This window comes from Meleagris gallopavo, chromosome 1, assembly GCF_000146605.3.
Source record: "Meleagris gallopavo isolate NT-WF06-2002-E0010 breed Aviagen turkey brand Nicholas breeding stock chromosome 1, Turkey_5.1, whole genome shotgun sequence".
Classification (NCBI taxonomy): Eukaryota; Metazoa; Chordata; class Aves; order Galliformes; family Phasianidae; genus Meleagris; species Meleagris gallopavo.
The window spans coordinates 32,625,518-32,646,565 of record NC_015011.2 but is presented as its reverse complement, the minus strand read 5'-3'; the positions used below and the strand labels follow the sequence as shown (position 1 = coordinate 32,646,565).

General features: G+C 41.4%; 1 protein-coding gene across 2 annotated transcripts in view; it reads left to right on the top strand.

Annotated features, from left to right (window-relative positions):
* Positions 1–443: 443 nt before the first annotated feature.
* The window catches only part of PPM1H (protein phosphatase, Mg2+/Mn2+ dependent 1H), a 72,283-nt gene continuing 51,678 nt past the window's right edge, over positions 444–21,048 (top strand). For both annotated transcript variants that reach the window (XM_031553490.1, XM_031553494.1), the window contains exons 1-3: positions 444–830; positions 11,289–11,633; positions 19,345–19,457. In XM_031553490.1, coding sequence (XP_031409350.1) covers positions 459–830; positions 11,289–11,633; positions 19,345–19,457 — 830 coding nt within the window. In that variant the 5' untranslated portion in view covers positions 444–458. The remainder of the gene's footprint in view (positions 831–11,288; positions 11,634–19,344; positions 19,458–21,048) is intronic.

Here is a 21,048-nt window from a genome sequence, read left to right as displayed (position 1 = left end):
GTTGCAACTGGGGCAGAGGTGTGAAGATTTAAGGTTTTTTTTGTTTTGATTTTGAAGATATCCTACAATGCATCTTTCCATGTTACTATGGTGCAACTTGCCTTTTACAGTACAAAACAAAGTCTATCCTTTAAACAGACTAACAGCAGTTTCATTTTTTTGTGTCTTTAGCACTAACAACTTTTAGATTTAGAGCCAATATTTTATTTGTGCAAGACTGAGAACTTGACAAAACACACACCCTTAGCCAACAGATTCATTATTTACCATAGCTGGCATTGCTATAGAAAAGCAACTGAGGATCTCATGTTTCAGAAGAAGGTATAAATGTTATCAGATGTAACCATCAAATACTCTTTTTAGGGAAAATTGTGTCATGCCTAAGGGTAAACATGCTTGTGATTCCATTGGTTCTTACTCACACAATTGTGTGAGGAATTCTTGTTAAGTGTAGGTGTATGGAAACAAGCAAGTATGTAAGTCTGTGTGTTTACATGTTTGTCCAAAAGTCAAGCATTATAATTATTCAGTTGGCATTTGTTATACTTCTGGGTTATGGTTCTGTATGTCTCTTGAGTCACGTATGTGGTACTGGTGAAGGCTTCTATGCTTTGCTAACTTGGACATGTCCTTTGTTTTCTTTTTTGATCCTCCACCCGCCCCTTAGGGTAATAAATGCTGGGAAGAGCACACACAATGAAGATCAAGCCAGCTGTGAAGTCCTCTTTGTCAAGAAGAAAACTGGAGGCGCTAATTCTACACCAAACAAGAACTCAAAACGGAGATCATCACTCCCAAATGGAGAAGGTCTCCAGCTGAAAGACAATTCGGTAAGAAGACTTCTGAATCTTGTCAGTAGAAAAGTACAGAATATAAAAGGATGTGATGTTATGACAATGACAGAAGAACTCTAAATGTTTCATGCATTCCCATTATGTCCTATTAACTACCTTTGCTTAAATAAAGAATGCTTAGCTTAGCTACATTTTTCTTAGCTCTACTATTTCATTTTTAATTCCTTGCATTGAAGAATGCTGTTTACATCTGAGACATTTTTGTTTAAATATTCAGAGGAGAGTTCTCGCATTTTCCTTTTCTTTTATTTCTGAAAACATAATCATGAGAAATTTACTGCTTCCGAGTACTGTGAGATTAATGGCTGTGTTTAAGTTATCCAGTGAAGGTCACTGCAAGGATAACACATCTCTATTTGTTTAGTCACACAATTTTATCAAGTGTTGGACTCTTCCTTTGGATTCTACTTACTGAAGCAGTATTGCTTATCACAAACTTGGTTCATATAGGTAGGTTAAGGTCCTCCAGCACCCTGAATTCAGTGATCACAGACTGTATCTCTATATAGGGAGAGTGATGTTAGAATCATCTTCTGTTCATCTATTTTGTTTCTTGACTATTTCATCTGTTCTTTAAGCATGGGCTCAGGCTCCAGGAATGTTTCATACTATGTATTAAATTCAGACATTTAGCTCTCTCAAAATGTCCTGTTTGGTTGTTGAAGATGAACAGTATGAATAACCATACATTCTCTCTGCTGTTAGGAGAACACCACTTCTCCCTAGGTACTAACTAGTCCTTCACTGGTCTATAAATACATCTGTTTGGTTTTTTCCTCTTTTCTACTTTTTTTTTTTAACTTTGGTTTTGTTTTGTTTTGTTTTTTTTAAACTGGGTTGTGATTACTGGTGTGCTTCAGTTTGTCTCCCAAAACCCCATGGCTCAGTGCACCTGATGTCTTCAGAAGTCATTGACGTCCTGAGGACTAAGTACTACTCATGTTCTTCCTCGCCTCTGGCTCCCTTTGCTCTGCTTCATACTTCCTTATTGCTGTAGCATCTTCAGACTCCCTGTTTGCAAATAGCCTTGTCCTTTCTTTTTTCAAGTCTTTCTTAAAATCATTTGTACCAGTTCCCATGTGCTTATATTCCCCATTGCATTCAGACTGTCACAGTTTTTTTCAAGTATGTATTTACACTCTCCAGGATAAAGAATTGTTTCCTGTACTTGTTTAGATTAAGGAGTTTTGCATACACACAAACCAGGCAAAATAGAATTTGTTTCAATAGTCTATTTTAAAAAAAAGTCTGTCTTAGACCATCCAGCTGCCTGCTGTCGATTTACAGAAGTGCTTGGTTCTGTGAGTGTATTTAATTTTTGTATGCACTGATTATTTTTAATGAAGCACGTATCTGTCCATAGTACTTGCACGTGTATATAAAATACATAAAGATAAGCAACGACATGCTTACTCCATGTGATGGGTGTGTTTGACAACAACGGTACTGCTGTCACGCACACAGCACACTGCAAGGACCCTGAAACAGATACCAACTTGTGTAGGCGCATTTTGGTACTGTGTAGGGATGCTAACTCTGCTCTGATATCCCATTTAAGTTCTAGGTCTAGCCTGTGGGAAAACAGATCAGGTGCCTCTGCATCCCTGCTGCAGATGAGTGCAATAATACTGAATTTGCCTCTGTTTTCATATTCTGGGAGTGTGCATGGGACACTGAAAGGTTCACGATGATGTTTCCCACGTCCAGTTAATTTTCAGTTTTGAGTGCTATCAGATGCTTCCCAGGAGAGCAAAAGCACACTGTATTCTATACACCTTACTGCACGGTTAATCATCTTCTCCAGAAGGTACTCTTTTCCAAACATTATGTACTTAGTGTGTGTAGATTGCATTAAGAATATAGGACCATAAAACTTCATTATCGGAAAGATGTCTTAATTAGCCTTGATGTTACATAACATAGCAGACACCATACACTTACAGTACAATAGTGATAAGGTCTATAAACTGATTGCATATTTTTGTAAGCTGTTTTTTGTTTTTTTTTAATCATTTGAATTGTCATTGGGATGACTGGATATTAGATGAGGCTGTATTGTGTGAAATACCTTAGACTTTTCTGATTTCTTCTTTTTTAGTGTATTTCCTACTTTGATTCTATATCTTTTATCTCCATTTTGGAAAATCCTGCCGCTTCCTTTCAAGTTTCTTAAGAGGAATTTTTTTATTTCAGATCTTCTTTACTTTCCTCTATTTCTAACATACTTTGACCAGAAGAGAGTCTGAACTGAGAAGCCAAGTGATCTGTATAATATAGTAGTTTCCATGCTACTTGTAACCTTGGCTTTTTTCCTCTTATCAACAAATTTACTTCTGTTTTTTATGTGACTCTTGAAGGTGCTGTAGCACTCATTATTTAGCTGTGTAAAACCTGTTCTAACTATGTTATTGGACCACAGCTTCTGAATTTAAATTTGTTATGTATTTTCCCAAAACAAGCAGCATATTCCTGGAGAAAGTTTTCTACTAGAGGGCAGTCTTACACTAGCAATTAGTTTGTACATCTTTTGCTGCTTGAAGATACTGAAAAGGGGGAGGAAGGGGAATAGTACACATTATTTCAAATTTTTTAATTTTATTTTATTTTTGTATTTTAATATTGAAATTGAATATTGTACTTTTCCCTCACATAGCATTGTTAGCATTGGAAGCGAATACTTTTAAAAAATGTCTGAGTCAGTGCTAAATGTAATGAGTTAAATCTGTATCAAAAAGATAGAATCATAGGGGTTAGAAAGGACCTCTGGGGATCAAGTCCAGCCTCCTCTATAAATACAGCCTTGAGACACTCCACTGCATAGTGTAATATCATCCCAGCAAGTGTATATTAAAAAAGCCAGGGGATGAATCCTGTAGGAGCCTCATGGGGACATCACATCCCACTGTAACATATGAAATCATCTCTGAGTACAGAAGCACTTTGTAGAAATACTGGATGAAGAAGAGATGAGGGAAGTGATTTACTGAATATTTGTCTGAAGAGGAGAGAGATTTCTTCAGTTTTTGCTTAGTTTTTTAAAGTATTGTGCAGGAGGGAAATGCAATCTGAAACTTGGTGTCTTTTCATTTAATTCAACCTGCTTCATCTTCCTTAGATTTTACCTTTTTTCCACTGAATGTTTGAGAAGGCCTTACGCCATCTTTGTTTTGCCCTGTTTTTTGGGAAGTGCATGAAACTGAGATGGCCGCTGCATCTGAGATTGTGTGCTTAGTGTTATTTCACACTGACTCCCATCATTGCAGCCTTGCAGTTAGCAGTGCAGCTCAAGGGAGCAGTGCATAGCCATGCTGATGTATTGAGCTTATGTGGCAAGGTTTTGATAGTAGGGTGTCTACAGAGATGAGCTGAGCCCGGCAACTCTGCTAAGTCCCATGTACGTTCTGAGCCAGCTACTGCTGCTCCAACAAAGACCTACCCCGGGTGGAGCTGAGCCGTGAGCAATGCTAGGTGTGCTCTGGGAGAACATATTTAAGAAAGGGAAAAACTGCTGTGAAGAAGCAGCGGGGAGAGAGGAGAGGGAGCACTGTAAGAGGAGGAACAGCCCTGCAAGCATCAAGGTCAGTGCAGAGGGAGGGTGGAAGGTCCTCCAGGCATGGAGTGGAAACTCCCTGCAGCCCAGAAGAATCATAGAATCATTTGAGTTGAAAAGTATCTTGAAAGACCATCTAGTCCAACTGCCTTGCAATGAATAGGGTCACTTGCTGCTAGATCAGGTTGCTCAAAGCCCCATCCAATCTGACCTTGAATGCCTCCAGGTACAGGGCATCCACCACATCTCTGAGCAACCTCTTCCACTGCCTCACCACCCTTGTTGTAAAAAAGTTTTTCCTTATATCCAATCTAATTCTCCCCTCTAAAGAGAGGCTCATGGTGGAGCAGGCTGCTCCCCTGCAGCCCATGGGCACCACGTGGAACAGATCTCCATGTGCAGCCATGGAGGAGCCCATGATGCAACAGTGGATGAGGCCTGAAGGCCACAGCCCATGGATAACTGCAGGAGCAGCCCTGGGCTGGAGCTGCAGCACATGAAGAGGAGCTTGTAATGGGGCAGGAGAGCCAGGGGAACTGCTGCATGTGGGGACAGAGCTGAAGCAGTTCCTGAATGGTCAGCCCTGTGGTATGGGCCCATTTTGAAGCAGTGCTAGGAGAGCTGCAGCCTGTGGGAAACCCACACAGAATCAGTTCAGGAAGGATGGCATGCTGTAGGAGGAGTCCATGTGGAGCAGGGGCAGTGTGACCATGGAGGAGCAACAGAGACAAGATTATGGGCTGACTTGAGGGGAGGCCCCCATTCCCCTGCTCTGCCTTGAGGGGAGTAGGTAGAAGGGGGTGAATGGTGTGGGAAGATGTTTTTAGTTTGGCTTCAGTTTCTCAATGATCTAGACTGTTATTATTGGTGATAAATTACATTAATATCTCTTATGCTGAATCTGTTTTGCCTGTGACAGTACTTGGTGAGTGATCTCCTTGTACTTATCTCAATCCTTAATCCCTTTTTCATCATATTTTCTCCCCTTCTTCCTTTGAGGAAGGGGAATGAGAGCTCTCTCCCTTATGGTAATGCATTTAGCTATGCATTGGAGTGAAACCTCTACAGCCAGGCTTTGCCTCACCACAGTTGCACCTGTGGAGAGATGTTTCACAGAAGTGATGCGGGGCCCACACCCCATCCCACTCTCAGCACAACTCTGTCCCATTGCCACATGGACTGCAGACAGGTGGTCCCGTGGGACTCCTTGGTCCTCCTGCCTCCGTGTTGGCAGTGCCTGCCCATACAGCTGAAGTGCCCTCTAACTGAGGGGTACCATGATAGTGAACACCAAAGGCCATCAGTGAGTGGAACTCCAGTCATACAGCGGGGGATTGTCATAGTGACAGTCAGGACTTAATGTCATGCAATGTCATGCATTATTAATTGTCATTGTACCTGGAGATACATAATTAATCGTTCTGCAGTTTTCTTCGTGTCACAAAGATGGGATGGTATTTGTTTTGTACAACAGAAGGCTAATTCTCTGCTATATGTAGCTGAACACATTGCTGGTGCCACAAGGAGGATTTTAACTGAGGATAGGATGGCAACTGCTCACGCGGTTCAGACTGTATTAGAATCCAGTACTTGTTCTTACACCTTTTCTATGTGTAGTTCATATTTTGTACAATAGTAGTTGAGTGGATTATGGGTTTTTTTGAGTTTTTTTGTTTGTTTGTTTTTTGGTTTTTTTTTTCAGAATCTTGAGTGGCAATGTATTTCATTTGCCTGTTTTGAATTAGTTGAATAAAAAAGCTCTGAAGGTTTACAGTGTGGGACCACTGTCTAGCTTACCTGGAAACTGTCTGGAATTGATTGTTATTTAAGAGTAACAGTGCCCTGCTTTTTCTGTATCCAAGCTCCAATTATTTGTACGTATGCATTTTCTGTTGTGATTTCTCATCCATTACTTGACCCAAAACTTTGCATGTCTTAATTATGTTTTACAATTACAAAACCCAGGAGATTCTTGAGCCTTCTTGAATGCAAAGTCAGCAGTTGAGGAGTCTGAGGCTTATTAAATTTCCTAGTGCATATGGGAAATGAATTGGAAGGTCAATGCAGTGAAGGATCTGTTTTCTCTTGATGTATTTGATAGCTATTCAGAATGTTGAATCTGACTGTTTCAAAAGAAAACTTAAACTAGATCAGGATGTGTTAACTGGACATATTCCCAATTGAGGGCTCTGTCCACTTTCATTTATGAATAGGGATTCATAAAGAAAGAATGCCAACCAGTTAGTGGAAATCAGTGTCTCATAGTTTGAAGTACGGTAATATCTTTGTGTTGGAAAGAACTTCCAAGCATCTCAAACATGACAGAGGGAGAACAACTCTGCATATGCACACCAAAATAGGTAATTGTGTGGTGGCTACAGAGGGCATCTCAGCTATGGGAGAAAAACAAGGATCTTTTTGTGCCTTTTGACTTAACTGCTAGCCCTTTATTCATTCTGAGTTTCTGCCTTATTTACACTGTATATTTAGTTCTTATGAAATTGGTTTGGAGAATTCAATCTTTGCAAACAAAGGAGCTGTTTTTATTTTCAGGGTGGGGAAAAGGAGTTTTATTTCTGCTTCTTTATGTAGACAACTAATATTTTATTTATGGTTATACTCTTGATTAGTTCAAAAGTTAATCAGGCTTCACAGAAATACATATAGGTCTGTGGAGTCTAACATTTGTTACAATAATGCCTGTAGATCCCAGCAGTTAAGGCAGTAGAGCATCCTGAATTGCTGCTGTTTACAAGTAATATTAGTAAAATACATACTGATTACTTAGATTTTTTTGTCCTCAGTGTCAGTTCTGCATTGGTTTGTGCATGTTTCACTTCTTCTGTGGAAGAGCAACTTCTGGAACAGGGATGTTATGTTTGTTATAGTGACAGCTTTGGTTCTCTGACTTTTAATTTGTGTTCAAGAATATGCAGCCCTGTATAATGCATTCAGACCAATTCAAATTTTGATGAACATTATTCCTTAAATTCTTTAAGTGGATACTGGTCTTTTTCACAACTTGGTAAAGAGTATTACAGCTTCTTCTGATTAGGCTTTTTTTGCCTTGTGTCTGAGGAGAGCATGAGATTATTCATGTGTGGCCCAGAAAGCCAGCTGTATTCTGGTCTGTATCAAAAGAGGGGTGGCCATCAGGGTGAGGGAGGTCATAGTCCCCTTCTGCTCTGTCCTTATGCAGCCCCACCTGGAGTCCTGTGTTCAGTCCTCGGATCTGCAACATAAGAAGGACGTGGACATGTTAGACCAGGTCCAGAGGAGGGCCACAAGAATGATCAGGGGGCTGGAGCACCTGTCCATGGAGACAGACTGAGGGAGCTGGGCTCATTCATCTTGGAGAAGGAAAGCTGGAGAGACCTCATTGAGGCCTTCTAGTACCTAAATGGGGACCTGCAGGAAAGTTTGAGAGAGACTCTTTATCAGGGAATGTAGTGATAGGAATCAGGATAATGACTTCAAACTGAAAGAAAATAAGTTAAATGTATGAGTGGTGAGGCGCTGGCACAGGCTGCCCAAAGAAGCTGTGGATGCCCCATCCCTGGAGGTGCTCAAGGCCAAGTGCTTAAATGGGGTCCTGGGCAGCCTGACCTAGTGGAATGTGTCCTTGTCCACTGCTGGGAGGATGGAGGTAGGTGATCTTTAAGGTCCCATCCAACCGAAATCTTTCTATGATTTTATCTCACATCAAAGGCGTGTATAAGAGAAGTACTGTGGTACTTCTCCTTCATCTTCTGTAAGTCTATATGCTTATAACACAGACCTCTCGGCAATCAAGGCTATTTCTGCAGTTGATAGGGAGAAATAAGACCAGTTCAGAATTATGTGAAGATGGTGTGAAAGTGCTAGGTTTTTTTTTTTTCCCTCTATTGATTGTACAGACAATCTAGAGAAACTATCTTGGAGTTATGCAATGTGAATGTTTCAATTTAGCTTAACTGGTAGCAAGACCAACTTGTTTTGGAGCTACTGGTCCAAAAAAGAGAAGAAGATAGGTGAACTATGCAGGAACCTCCAGAGTTTACATGATCATGTCACGTTCATGTCAGTGATAGACTAAGAATGAAGGTTGGGCTCACGTGAGCTTTTCTGTGCTACTCTGTGCTTCCCAGTGTCTTAGAGGAAACAAGTGATAATGCTTCAATTTCACTTTTTGTCATAGGGTATTGTTCTGAGCTGTTTGAAACTTCGTGATCCCTCACCCTTTATTTTACTACTAAGCTAATGTGAGGCTTGTTCAGTTTAGAAATTATCCTGTACATACTGGAGAACCACATCTTTCCCATACACTCTGGGCTACCTCTAGGTGGAAGGTAAAGTATTTCTTTTTCAATTTGAGATTGGAAGCATTATCTGTCCATGCTGTATCATGAGGGAGGTATTTTGTCCAGGGAATCAACCCCTAAGAGAATGGAAGCAGAAGTAACTTGATCATCTATTCCCAGGAGGCAGTATTGCTGCTTTAAATAAATGATTTCAGTTTTTAGTTAAAACACTTTCAGTTTGAGACGCTTGTTTCTGTTGGCAAACTACTTCACACTTTGCACAAAAAGCAAACTGGTTTTACAAAGAGATTTTTTGGTCAGTAATCCTATTAATGTTAAAAATGGTTTAAGCAGAACTTTACAGCCAACTGTAGTGTGAACTTGGAGCAGTTCTGAGCCAAGAGTGAGCTGGCACAGCTGCCCATCATGCCCTCAGGGATCAAAATTCACAGCAGGTTTTTGGTGTATGTACCAGACTGGGCAAGTGGGGTGGGGCTGGATAAGGATATGCATTCAGAACAGGGGGGTATTTTTTTGTTCTTGTTTTCCCCTGCCACTATATAATACTTACTGTGGTGAGTAATCCACAGGACAGTTCTCCCATTTCTCACCATTTCAGTAATGAAATGAAGAATGCACAAGATAGACTGCTGAATTCCTATCCTTGATAGAATTTGAAGAAACTCTATTGTAGAGGTGACTATATTCTTAATGAAATGGTTAAGAATTTGTTTGGACTTCAGTACACGCTGTCTATGTTTATGGCATCAGCTTAAAACAAAAGTAATTTTTTATAATCAAGACTTTAAGAATATGCATTTCAAAGAAAGTTCTAAGTACTAGTGTTTTTTCAGTAATGAACCTTTTGCACTTTGAACAGCATGAATTTGTAGTGATGGTCTACATACATGTTGCCAAAAGAGATGTTTTTCATTAGGTTTTGGATTTTGTAGCTCAGGGCAGCAACGAATAATTTCTTTTGGATTTGTAAATGGCAGTTCATGGTGTTCCTACTCTGATCTGTTTTCTCTGTCCTGCTGCCAGTGTACGGCACCTTTGTGGAATAACTGGAACAGCAAAAAGTAAAAGGAACTGCAGTTCACAACCCTATGCACAAATTTTAAATAATCAGGACAAACACTGTGATGGGATTTAGGTGATGTCTGGACTGTATGCTGATCTGTCATGTAAGGGAGCAGTTATCAGGTGAATGAGAGAAATACATGTATTGTAACTGTGGAGCAATTGCTATAATGTCTGCTATCCTAAATTAAACCACAGACAGAAACATACTTTTTTTTTTTTTTTTTTAAAGTTATTTGACTGTTGTGAGATACAGGTTATGCTTTCATAGTATTTGATGTCTTGCAGCAGTATTGCCTGATTCCAGTTCCTTGCAAAATCATCTATTTCTGTGTCTATATTACTCTACTCCTGTCTGACTTGCAGGGCAGCCCCACGAACAGTTATTTCAGCAAAGCTGAGGGAAGGTGCAGATTTAAGAAGAAACAGGGCAAAAGAGACTGGAATTATCATTTCCTGATCCTGCTGTCAAATATGTCATCACGCAAAGACAAATTTTATGTTAAATGTTTTACTAAAGATGTTGTGATGAATTTTGCAGAAAACTTAAGCTTATCTTGGGTATGGCTCCTTAATGCTTTTTCAGGCAGATCTGAGCTTGTTCTGCCTAGAATTTGGTCTACCTTCTGACATGGGCTAATGGGTCCTGACTTAGTGATAGCAAACACCACTACACAAGCATGATTTCTGCTCAAATCAGAGCAAGAGCAGAGCTGACTTACACCTGTCTGAAGAAGTCTGAGTAGAGAACCATGATTCCATGATTCTGTGTGAGATGCTATGATTCTGAGAGCTGTACTGAAACTTGCTGTTCTGATCGGGGGTATGTAACTCTAGAACTATACTATACAAGAAGCTTGTCAGAAGAGTGGGAATATTTAGGCAGTGAATGTGTAAAGTAGCATGGGTGGAATGTGGCTGGACCCACTTATATCTACCTTCCTTGAGGACTTCTGTGCTGGTTTCCAAGCTGGCACAGGTACGAAAAGTCTGAGTTGTCTTATCTGTCAGCATTGTGGGCCTTACCTACCTGTCATGGAGGTAGGAACCACACCTTGGTACTAGGTAGGTCCTTGGCCTAATGTCCAGTGAGAAAAGGATCTGTCACAGAAGTACAAGGTGCCATCTTGTGTAGCTTTCCTCTCCATAGTGGTAGGTCTATCATGTATCAGTGATGTAACTCTCAAATACTTCTCTACACAGTCATTAAGAGATGAATTCAGTAACACAGAATTGCATGGTCAAGAGTGTCCTGTAAGGAATGGAAGGTGGAAAAGACTAAAAGTTGATCCTTTTGTTAGGTTTTTGAGTTATAGTGTTTTAAAAAAATAGGCACAAGTACACATCTCTTTTCTAGGGTTGTACTAACATGCTGGGTATTTCTCCATTTCAGCAGGAAGGTTATCTCTAGGAGAGTTAACTGTGCTTTACCTGCTGCTGCCAAGCCACTGGCTGCTCCTTCACCTCACTTGTGGTTGCAGCAGTATGACAGTCTCTTCTCTTTTCCTCCTGTCTCCCCAGGACACAGATGGGATCAACCTGTACTACTGGTCCCTGTTCGATGGACATGCTGGGTCAGGCGCAGCTGTGGTTGCCTCCAAACTGCTGCAGCACCACATCCTGGAGCAGCTGCAGGAGATTGTGGACATCCTGAGGAACACGGCTGTCCTCCCACCCACCTGCCTGGGAGAGGAACCTGACAACACATCCACCAACAGCAGGACGCTGACACGGGCAGCCTCCCTGCGGGGTGGTGTGGGGGCCCCTGGCTCACCCAGCACCCCCCCGACACGCTTCTTCACTGAGAAGAAGATCCCACATGAGTGCCTGGTTATTGGGGCTATAGAAAGTGCATTCAAGGAGATGGTATGTATGTCTTTAAGTTCTGAAGTCCACATTTCATATGTCCATCAGTCACATGGTCTGGGCAAAACAAACAATAAGGAATATATTTTTTTTCCACTTTTTTTTTTTTCCTTACTTAAATAATTCTGTCCATACATAGACAGTGTTTAAGAGCCTCAAAAGCTTATTTGTTGTGTTTGTGTGAGGCAGAGAATTGTTCTTTGGTCTGTGGAAACTGCTGCCAGGCTCATTAGCACTCAAACAGGAGTGGTATCCTAAATCCCGGGTAGTGCCATGACCACATCATTTGCACTTTCCTCTGCTAGAAGGACTCTTAGAAACGTGTTTGTCCTTTCCCTTCCCCTTTCCTTCCTTTTCTAGATTAAAAATCAGTGTTGCTTCTCAATAGCAGATTTCAACTTTGGCTGTTACATCTGCATATACAGATGTGTGCCTTAGAAAGCCTCCTTGCTCTATGAAAGCAGCAGCAAAGGCATCTCAGCATCCTAGGTTCCTTGATCTGTTGACTTGCAGTTCTTGTTAGCATTAGGGTGGCTCATAAGACAGTGTCTGTGGGGAATGTGTACAACTCTGGAGGGAGGTCGGTTGGGAGCGGGTGAGTGGGGCATGAGGGATGTTCCTGCCACCCACTTGATTTGTGTACAGCAAGAACATCTGGGAAAACATCGGGGTCCTCTGGAAACAAAATATTCTCGAATTTCCCCATTGGAAGCTGTTTTCTCTTTGAATTTTTATAATTGATGCAGTTGCTCTGCACTTGCCCATTCAGCCCTTATCAGTCTTAAAAATAATTCTAGTCAGGCAGAGCAGAGACTTGGTCTGTCAGCAAGTACATCTGGGATCAGGTCTTGAGAGATGCCTTTTCTCTCTTTTTTTTTTTTAAGCCTCTTTTTTGAGCAAAAGGTTTTTGAACTAATGAACATTTCCCAGAGGTTTTATTTGTTGTCTGAAAAGAAGTACAAAGGCAGGATTCAATCATAGCTAATTCTGATATATATGAATTTTGTTTAGTACATGCATCTAATTAGGAACTTCAGATGTTATAACAAAGTGATCTTTCACTTTGAATTCAGAATAGCAATTATCTTGCAGAATTGCCCTTTCTTCCCAAGGATGTGCAGGCAAACATACTCACAAATTGAGTTGTCCACGAGTAAATCTACAGCCATGGTTTAGGCATCAGTCAGTGTGGGACCTGAGAGCATATTAATGCACTGCAGCAACAGGGCTGAGTTTCTGCTAGCTGAAAGCAAAGAGGACGTGTGAAAATCTCCTGTCAGTTAGCACTCCCCCTTCAGAAAGGAAGAACTAGCTTGTTCCCTCTTCTGTTGAAGGAGGAAAGAGATGATACTGCCTGTCTGCTGTACCCTAGTATTTGGCTGGGGATTTTCCTGAAAGCTTGTTTCTTAGAGCAGTGGAAAAGCTGTAATACAGGAAAATAGTAGAAACCCTGAATAACTTATTACAGATGTGATGTCAGGTTATTCCAGACATAGATTGTAGTAATCTGTCCTCCCTTTTTCCAAACTGTGGAGAGTATCATAGAGTCATAGAATGGCCTGGGTTGAAAAGGACCACAATGATCATCGAGTTTCAACCTCCCTGCTATGTGCAGGGTCGCCAACCACCAGACCAGGCTGCCCAGAGCCACATCCAGCCTGGCCTTGAATGCCTCCAGGGATGGGGCATCCACAACCTCCTTGGGCAACCTGTATCTTGTTTTCCTCCCTGTGTCTTTGACTATACTCTACAGATCAGAATAGTTATTTAATTCCTACTTTTACTTGGCTATATAAATGACTGTTAGTATGACTATCATAATGCAGTACATTCCTGGCATTATCTTTTGCTTTAAAAGGAAGTCTAAAAATAATAATAATAAAAATGGTGAGTTTAAGAAAAGCATTAGATAATTGTATCTACCTTAAACTCTAGGTGGTGTCTTGTGTTCGTACGTGGTTTAGCGACAAGACTATATTCTTTTGCATAAGTGTCTGCTAAGGGTTCTGCGGTTCATAAGATCAGCACTCATGAATCTCATCTGTGCCTGCAATGATTCATCCCACCTCTCTATGACTTCCTGCTGGCTTATGCTCCTAGCAGTCTGCGTAAGAAGACTTTGGGCCTCCTCCGCAGTGTGTTGTTTGTCAGTTGCTGCTTTGTATTGGAACATCGTGGATATTGTTGAGGTAGTTCAGTGCAGTTAAAGCTTGCATAATTTTCAAGAGTTTCATGCCAGTGGAGTGTATCATTTTACCCAGCACTTGGTGAAAGCTCAGGTTCCTGGACATCTAGGCAGACATCTTGGTGTTGTTTCCTGAAACGTCTAGTACTGTAAGGAGCCTCTGAACCTGGTGAAAGTGCTGGATAGATAAAGATTACTTTTTTTTTTTTGTGATTCAACAGTTGAACCTGACAGGTTTATCTATTTAAGGTTTTATTCCCTTTTATCAGGAGATTTTTTTTTTTGTACCTTTTCTTTCTTCCCCAAATGTCTTTTGAATTCTTGTTAAGCTCTCCCTGTTCTAACCTCGATTGTCAAATAAAATGCTATTTATCAAATGGCTCTTAAAAATTATTCTTCTTTGTCAGGTGCGATTTTCTTTTGGACATTGCTTGTCTTATAGCTATGTGCATTAAGACACCATAGGCAGCTGATACAGGTCATTGCCTAATTTAAAAAGTTTAGGAATTAAGATGCTCCCCTTTTTGAAGCACTTCTAGAGAGCATTCTCTGTGTTGAAACAGGGACTAGCAAGCTTTTGTGATGTGTTTTCACTGTTCTGTTTAAAATAATAATAATGCTTAATGTCAATAATTGTCAGTGACCACAATTACTTGAATAAAAATAAATTAGCTTAAGTTTGGGGGTTATTCCAAGTCAAATCCTCTAATTTTCATCTCTTGAGTTTTGAGATGTGTATGTAGAGGTTCAGGAGCTAAGTGGATACTTCCAAATAGTCTTCATTACTGGATAGAAGCATTAAACTAAATCCTTTCTTTGAATTTAACCTTTTGTGCATGAGAGCAATTTAGTATTTAATTTAAAGACCTCGGACAGGAAGCACCTATTCTACACTAAATCCTCTTTATCTTGGATGGGAAAAAATGGCACATACCTAGGCTGTGTGATTTACTGGAAGATAGTGGTGTCTGCTATATCAAGCTTTTTCTTCTTTTTTGGGATTCTTTTGATTCAAGTCTAAACAGATACTTTCACAAAATGCTTCAAACTAAAATGACATCAATCTTGAGAGACCAACACGTTGTACGGTTTTCCTTTTTCAAAAAAACTTCCTCTGAATAGCCATTAGAAATAAAGGGGCTTGCAGCGGTGATACAACCATTCATGATGTCTTTTTGACTGAACTAAAGCAATTTAAAGAGTTAATTTTGACTTTATGCCCTCTGAAACATGATTTTTAATTAAAAAAAAATTGTTAATGGATATCCTGTGTTTAGGAGGTAAAGCTACTTGCTGTCAAGCAAGGTACAGCTACCAGAGGACCTATTCTGAGGATGGATACAGCTGAAGAATAGTTATTGTAGTTCTTAGTGCAGTATGATGACTGGTTGTAACGATGATACTGCAGTTTCATCAGTTTACCTACGTCTGTTTTCAAGATCCTGAACTTTTAAAATTTAGCATCAGATGAAGCTGGCACACACTTCTCTGCACTCTCACACTTGCTTCTCGCTCACCCTCTGCCCCCCCGCCCCTCCCCGCAGCAGCCTGCATGTATGAGCCAGCCTGGGCAGAGCTGCTGGCGGCTCACGCCTGCAGCCCAAGATGTGCCCCACGCACGCTGATGGAAAACGCTGGAAGAAAGGACGAGGCTGGGAGCCCTGCCTGCCCACGCCACGCTTACAGAGGCAGCAGAGCCGCTCCTGCAGATCTCCACGAGGTGGCATGAGCAAGCTGCTGTGAGCCTCTGAATGAGCAAACAATGCTGCCTTCATGGCGTAGTCGGCTTCTGTTTTTAGAAAAGGGCTATAAGCTAGCATGACAAACGAGTGTTTTTGCTCAGAAAAGCTCAGGTTCAAGCCTCAGCTTGCCCCCTGGGGGGGTGGGCATAAGGCAACTTTTGTGGGTGCCCTGCTCCTGCCTGCTGCAACATTCCCCATCCTCAGTAGTGGGCAGAGCACAGATTATTTTCCTCTTTAGTATTAAACATCAGCCATGCAGAGGATACAGAAATCCTTTTTTTTCTCTCTCTATTTTTTTTTAAGACCATTTTACAGATGTCAAGAAGGTGTTATCACAGCTACTAATGAGTCCTCTAATTCTTCACCCTTCATTTTCCAGCCTGCTGTTTGTACTCGTTTTCCACTTGAGTGAAGTTTTTCAGCTCTGTCAAGATCTGAGAGTGTGCCCCATACTGTCCTTTGGACTGAAAGAGGGATCATATCATCATCATAGAATCACAGAGTAGCCTGGTTTGAAAAGGACCGCAATTATCATTGAGTTTCAACCCCCCTGCTACATGCAGGGTCGCCAACCACCAGACCAGGCTGCCCAGAGCCACATCCAGCCTGGCCTTGAATGCCTCCAGGGATGGGGCATCCACAACCTCCTTGGGCAACCTGTTCCAGTGCGTCACCACCCTCTGAGTGAAAAACTTCCTCCTAATATCCAACCTAAACCTCCCCTGTCTCAGTTTAAAACCATTCCCCCTTGTCCTATCACTATCCACCCTCGTAAACAGCCGTTCCCTCTCCTGTTTATACTCTCCCTTCAAGCACTGGAAGGCCGCAATGAGGTCTCCCCGGTGCCCTCTTTTCTCCAAGCTAAACAAGCCCAGTTCCCTCAACCTTTCCTCATAGGAGAGGTGCTCCAGCCCTCTGATCACCTTAGTGGCCCTCCTCTGGACCCACTCCAAGAGCTCCCCATCCTTCCTGTACTGGAGGCCCCAGGCCTGGACACAGTACTCCAGAAGGGGCCTCACAAGAGCTGAGTAGAGGGGGACAATCACCTCCCTGTCCCACCCCTTTTTTAATGCAGCCCAGAACACAGTTGGCCTCCCCTATCTTAGTTTAAAACCGTTCCCCCTTGTCATATCACTATCAACCCATGTAAATAGTCATTCCCTCTTCAAGTACTAGAAGTATAATTCAGCCCAATTTTGCTCAGCTCTTTCCCTACAAGCAGGTTGCTATATAGAAATGTTTTGCATCCTACAGAAAAGGAGATGGGGGAAGAGAAAAAAAGGTTACTCTGAAATCTTTCCCCAGATGGGAAATTAGGAATTTTGTATGTACTTGGCCTTCATCTAGAACTCTTTACACCACTAAAGGTTTCAGAGGTGTTCTGCATCTCTTTGTGCTGCACCCCTTTCCCAGCAGCACTGATGAAACATATTTCATTAAAAGCCGATATCTCTACATCAGAATGAGTTAGTAGTAATGGTGGGCTTCATTTCATTTTGTTTTATCTTCTCCCCTCAAATTTTGTTGAGATATGGGAAACCTCTTTCAGCGCCGAAGATCTAGTTTAAGTTAAGCAAACTCTGAGAATGAGCCCCTAAGGATTATCCATCTTCTCCATCCCATAATAAACGCTTCTGAGTTCTTCTTATTGAAGGGAATAGATTTTAATATAGGCATTCCAGCACTTGTGAAGCGTGCGTGTGACAGGGCTGAAATCAGGTGAGGAATTGTACTTTGTTTCAAGGTCTCAGAGGATACTCCGAGCAGTGGAGTTCATCTCCACTGCTATTTTAAAGTTCCTGGCAGTGCCTGGAAAATCCACTGTAGTATTTGTAAGTTTAAATTATTTTGATGGTTAGAAACATCTGCTTCCTTTGAACTGCTCTTTTCAGCTTAATTTAAAAATATATGGAAACCACGGGGAGGAAAATCAGCTTCTCTATGGCAAGATTAGATAAAGTGGCATTTGCAACAAGCCCATGTCTGTGACCAAAGGCTCTGCAAGATCTGATTTTAGCTTTGAGGTGTTTTCCTCCTGGCCTTCAACACAGCCTACCTACCAAAAATAAAAATTAAAGAGGAGATAAATTAAGGAGAAAAAAAAAACAACTTGCATTGAGTAGCAAGAGCCACAACAAAACCCACTGTCTGCAGCAGAGCAGCTTGCAGTTCCTCTGTGCGGCAGATGATGGCCATGTCGGGTAGCGCTGCGCACCTCTGCTGTCCCCACTGCCCTCCCCGTTGTTGTGTTGATGGCACAAATAGGATCAGGCTGTTTGCACTCTGGCCTGCATGGAGTCACATTCTTTGTGTCAGGCATTATTAGCAATAGGAGCCCTCCCTGTCCAGCTCGCTCGGGACAGTGGCTGAGCACTGCTGAGCATCTCCCTTGCCCTCCTGGATCACCTCCCTCTTCAGAATTGTGTAGGAAACAACGAGCAGTCCCTGGCTTGCTTTGGTGCTGCAGGTTTCCAAGCAAATTGCAGCTGTTATAGTTAGCATTGTTGTGGTTTTTTTACTCGGATAAATAAAGCTCTGAAATAAAGCCCTAAATCCCATACCCCAAGGCATGGACAATTTGAGCTGTTTGTTACTTAATGCAAGTAATGAAGTACAGCACACAGAGAAGCAAAGTTTAGCTGAAAAGATCTGCTAGTTACTTGCAATAGCTATGTTAGATGGCACTCCCTGTTTGAATCTAGTATTGCAGGGAAAGACCAGTTTGATATTAGGTTGGATTCTGGACTCAGGAGAGGAGGGTGACTTCTAACATGTTGGGTTCTTACCAGAAGCTAAGCTAAGAGGCAGCAGAGTGAGTTTACTGACATACACATACAATTAGTTTTGTTGAAGATGTATGAAGTACTGGGAAGTAGCTCATTTACCTTTTTTTTTTCATGGTCTCTAAGCTTTCTTGGGATAATGTATACTGCTGGGCTTGACTGACTGTCAGTGACAGATGTGACTTGTGTTCTCCACATCTATTAAGCAGGAGGACTTTCTATATTTATATGGTATTTGATACAGTATTTCTTATTAAACTCAGAATCAGTTGGAATTTTAACATGGGAAGAACTATTGAGTAGGTACATACCTCTCTAAATTGGTGCACATTCACAGATTCTTTCCAGGGCCTCATGAAATCAGTGAGACAAGATACAGCCTTACATACTGTGGCTCATACTGGCAATTCTGTGAATGCCTAGTACTAGTATTCTTTCAGTGTTCTACTGATGTTCTATTTCACAGTGGGTTTTTTTTTGTTAACTAGTTTAGCATCACTGCCTTCTGTATTTCTGAAGAGTAGCCCTGTTGCATGAGTGCGTCTTGCTGCTGTTTGTAAAGGTGTACGCTCCACAATCCTAGCCTTCACTTTGGAGATCAGGTAGTTATTCATGTCGTAGCTAGGTCTCATTAATTATTTGCTGTCTATGTAAAGTGCTCTCCAATTATACCACCAGGTATGTGTTGTTCAGCTACATTTATCTTTGCTGGCTTTGTGCTTTTTCCATAGCAAAATCTCTTGCATCCCTCAGCCTTGCCCTTTATTCCATGATGCCTGATGTTTTACAGTCCTGTCCTGTTTTATCCCCAGCTTTGTATCGTAAGCAGTTGGTACTCCAAGACTTTCCATTCTTTCTGAGCATATAACCAGAATTGAAATAGTAAAGAAAGCTAGTGGGACTTGCAGTTGAAGAAAATTGTAATTTTTAGGCGAATCTTCATTTTCTAAAGTATTAATTACAGTGCTTTTTTTAATACATTTTATTTTCTTTTCTTATAGGATTTACAAATAGAACGAGAGAGGACCGTGTATAATATTTCTGGTGGCTGCACAGCCCTTGTGGTGGTGTATTTATTGGGGAAGCTTTACGTGGCAAATGCTGGTGATAGCAGGTAAGTGAGAGTGATGTCTCTTCTACTCCCACACCCAAACTCCCAAGATCTGGTGTTACCAAGTTCCTTAGTGGCAAATAGCATCACCAGGAGGTTCTGTTTTTTGTCTGGGCTCTTAACAGTTCTCACTAAAATTAATGCAAAAAGTAGTGATGGACTTCCAGTGTCTAGTTGAGTGGTGGATGCACTCAAGATGACTGACTCATCTTTTCTTTCTTGTTGCTGTCTCTGAATGAGTTGATAGTGGCAGAGAAGTGAAAAGACACTAAAGAGCCTTTGAAACAGGTGTAGTAGAATTATATGATGGGGGACTACATCTGGAACTGCTGATCCCGAGAATGCTGTCCCTAGGTCTAGACTTGGAAGACCACCTGGCTATCAGATTTTAATATAATTGAAAATAGCATTGAGAGTATAGTAAATATACTGCGTGGGGGGGGGGGGAGGCTATCCAGAAATTAGGATTTTTACTGTGTCCTGCTCTGACTCATGTACTTGCCTGTTTCTCAGAACTGAATGCTGTAGTTCAAGAATTGTTACTTTGCTTTAGTTAGAAGTTGGATGCTTTAAATCTCATGATGAGAAGCTCCTTCTTTTTCTTCTGACTTAGCTAAAACTGGGAACAAGCTGGGAGCCTCTCACTTGCATTCCTTCCCTCTCTCTCATTCTCTGCCCATACCACTGCCAGAGAGAACGAGGCTGTTCTTGCAAGACTTCATACCTTTGCATGTTTCTTCTGGCAGTTCTCTGCATAAACAGGCCAGCAGAGAGTAGTTCTCTGCGTGACACAGACTGCATTTGGGTTCAGTTAGTAGCTGTGTAACTGAAGTCTGTACAGATACTGAACAGTGTTGTCTTTTGATGAAAACCACTACAGTTACATGTTTGCGTTGTTCGGGTTTTGTGTGCACACAGTTCATGTTTCACTCTGTATTCACAGAGACAGCACTGAAGAGTAGAGTGTTTTGAAGCTTACACCAAATATTTTTATTGTCTCTTGCTGCATTAAAATGTGTAGGAAGACAAATCCATCGCGCATAAAGTTCTTTGCTTTTCATGTCAGTGATCTTAATTTGCTGAACTTGCTACGTGTGTTGTAAATTACTCACCAAGTTCCCCTTGACAAGTGACCTATTGAAATCTTTTTCCTTCAAATGGCAAATGGATGAGTCCTTGCAGATCAGTCCTTGCAGAGTGTACCTGGAAACATATTTGAGTCGACCATCTGTCCACTCCTCAGAACCACCAACTGTGCTGCATTTTACCTCTCTTCCTTCGGATTAGAAGTAATCATGTTTTCCTTTACTACTGTGCTTTGAAGTACAGTAGTGAAGTTGAGTCTCTTCCATAGAGTTAGCTAATTGCTTTGTTCCTTATTTGTGTAGTGCAAAACTGGCCATGCAGGACCTGTTTCTGAGGGCTGAGGTCTTTAGTCTTAAATGACTGGCTGCTTGCAGTTCCCCCAGGATATTCTTTCTGCTTCCCGAGAGCAGCCTCAGCTCCTGTGGATATTCACAGGAATAAACTTTTATTGGTGGTGATCTTGAGGTAGTCCCAGTGTCCACCTTAGTTAAAACTACTGAGAGGCTTT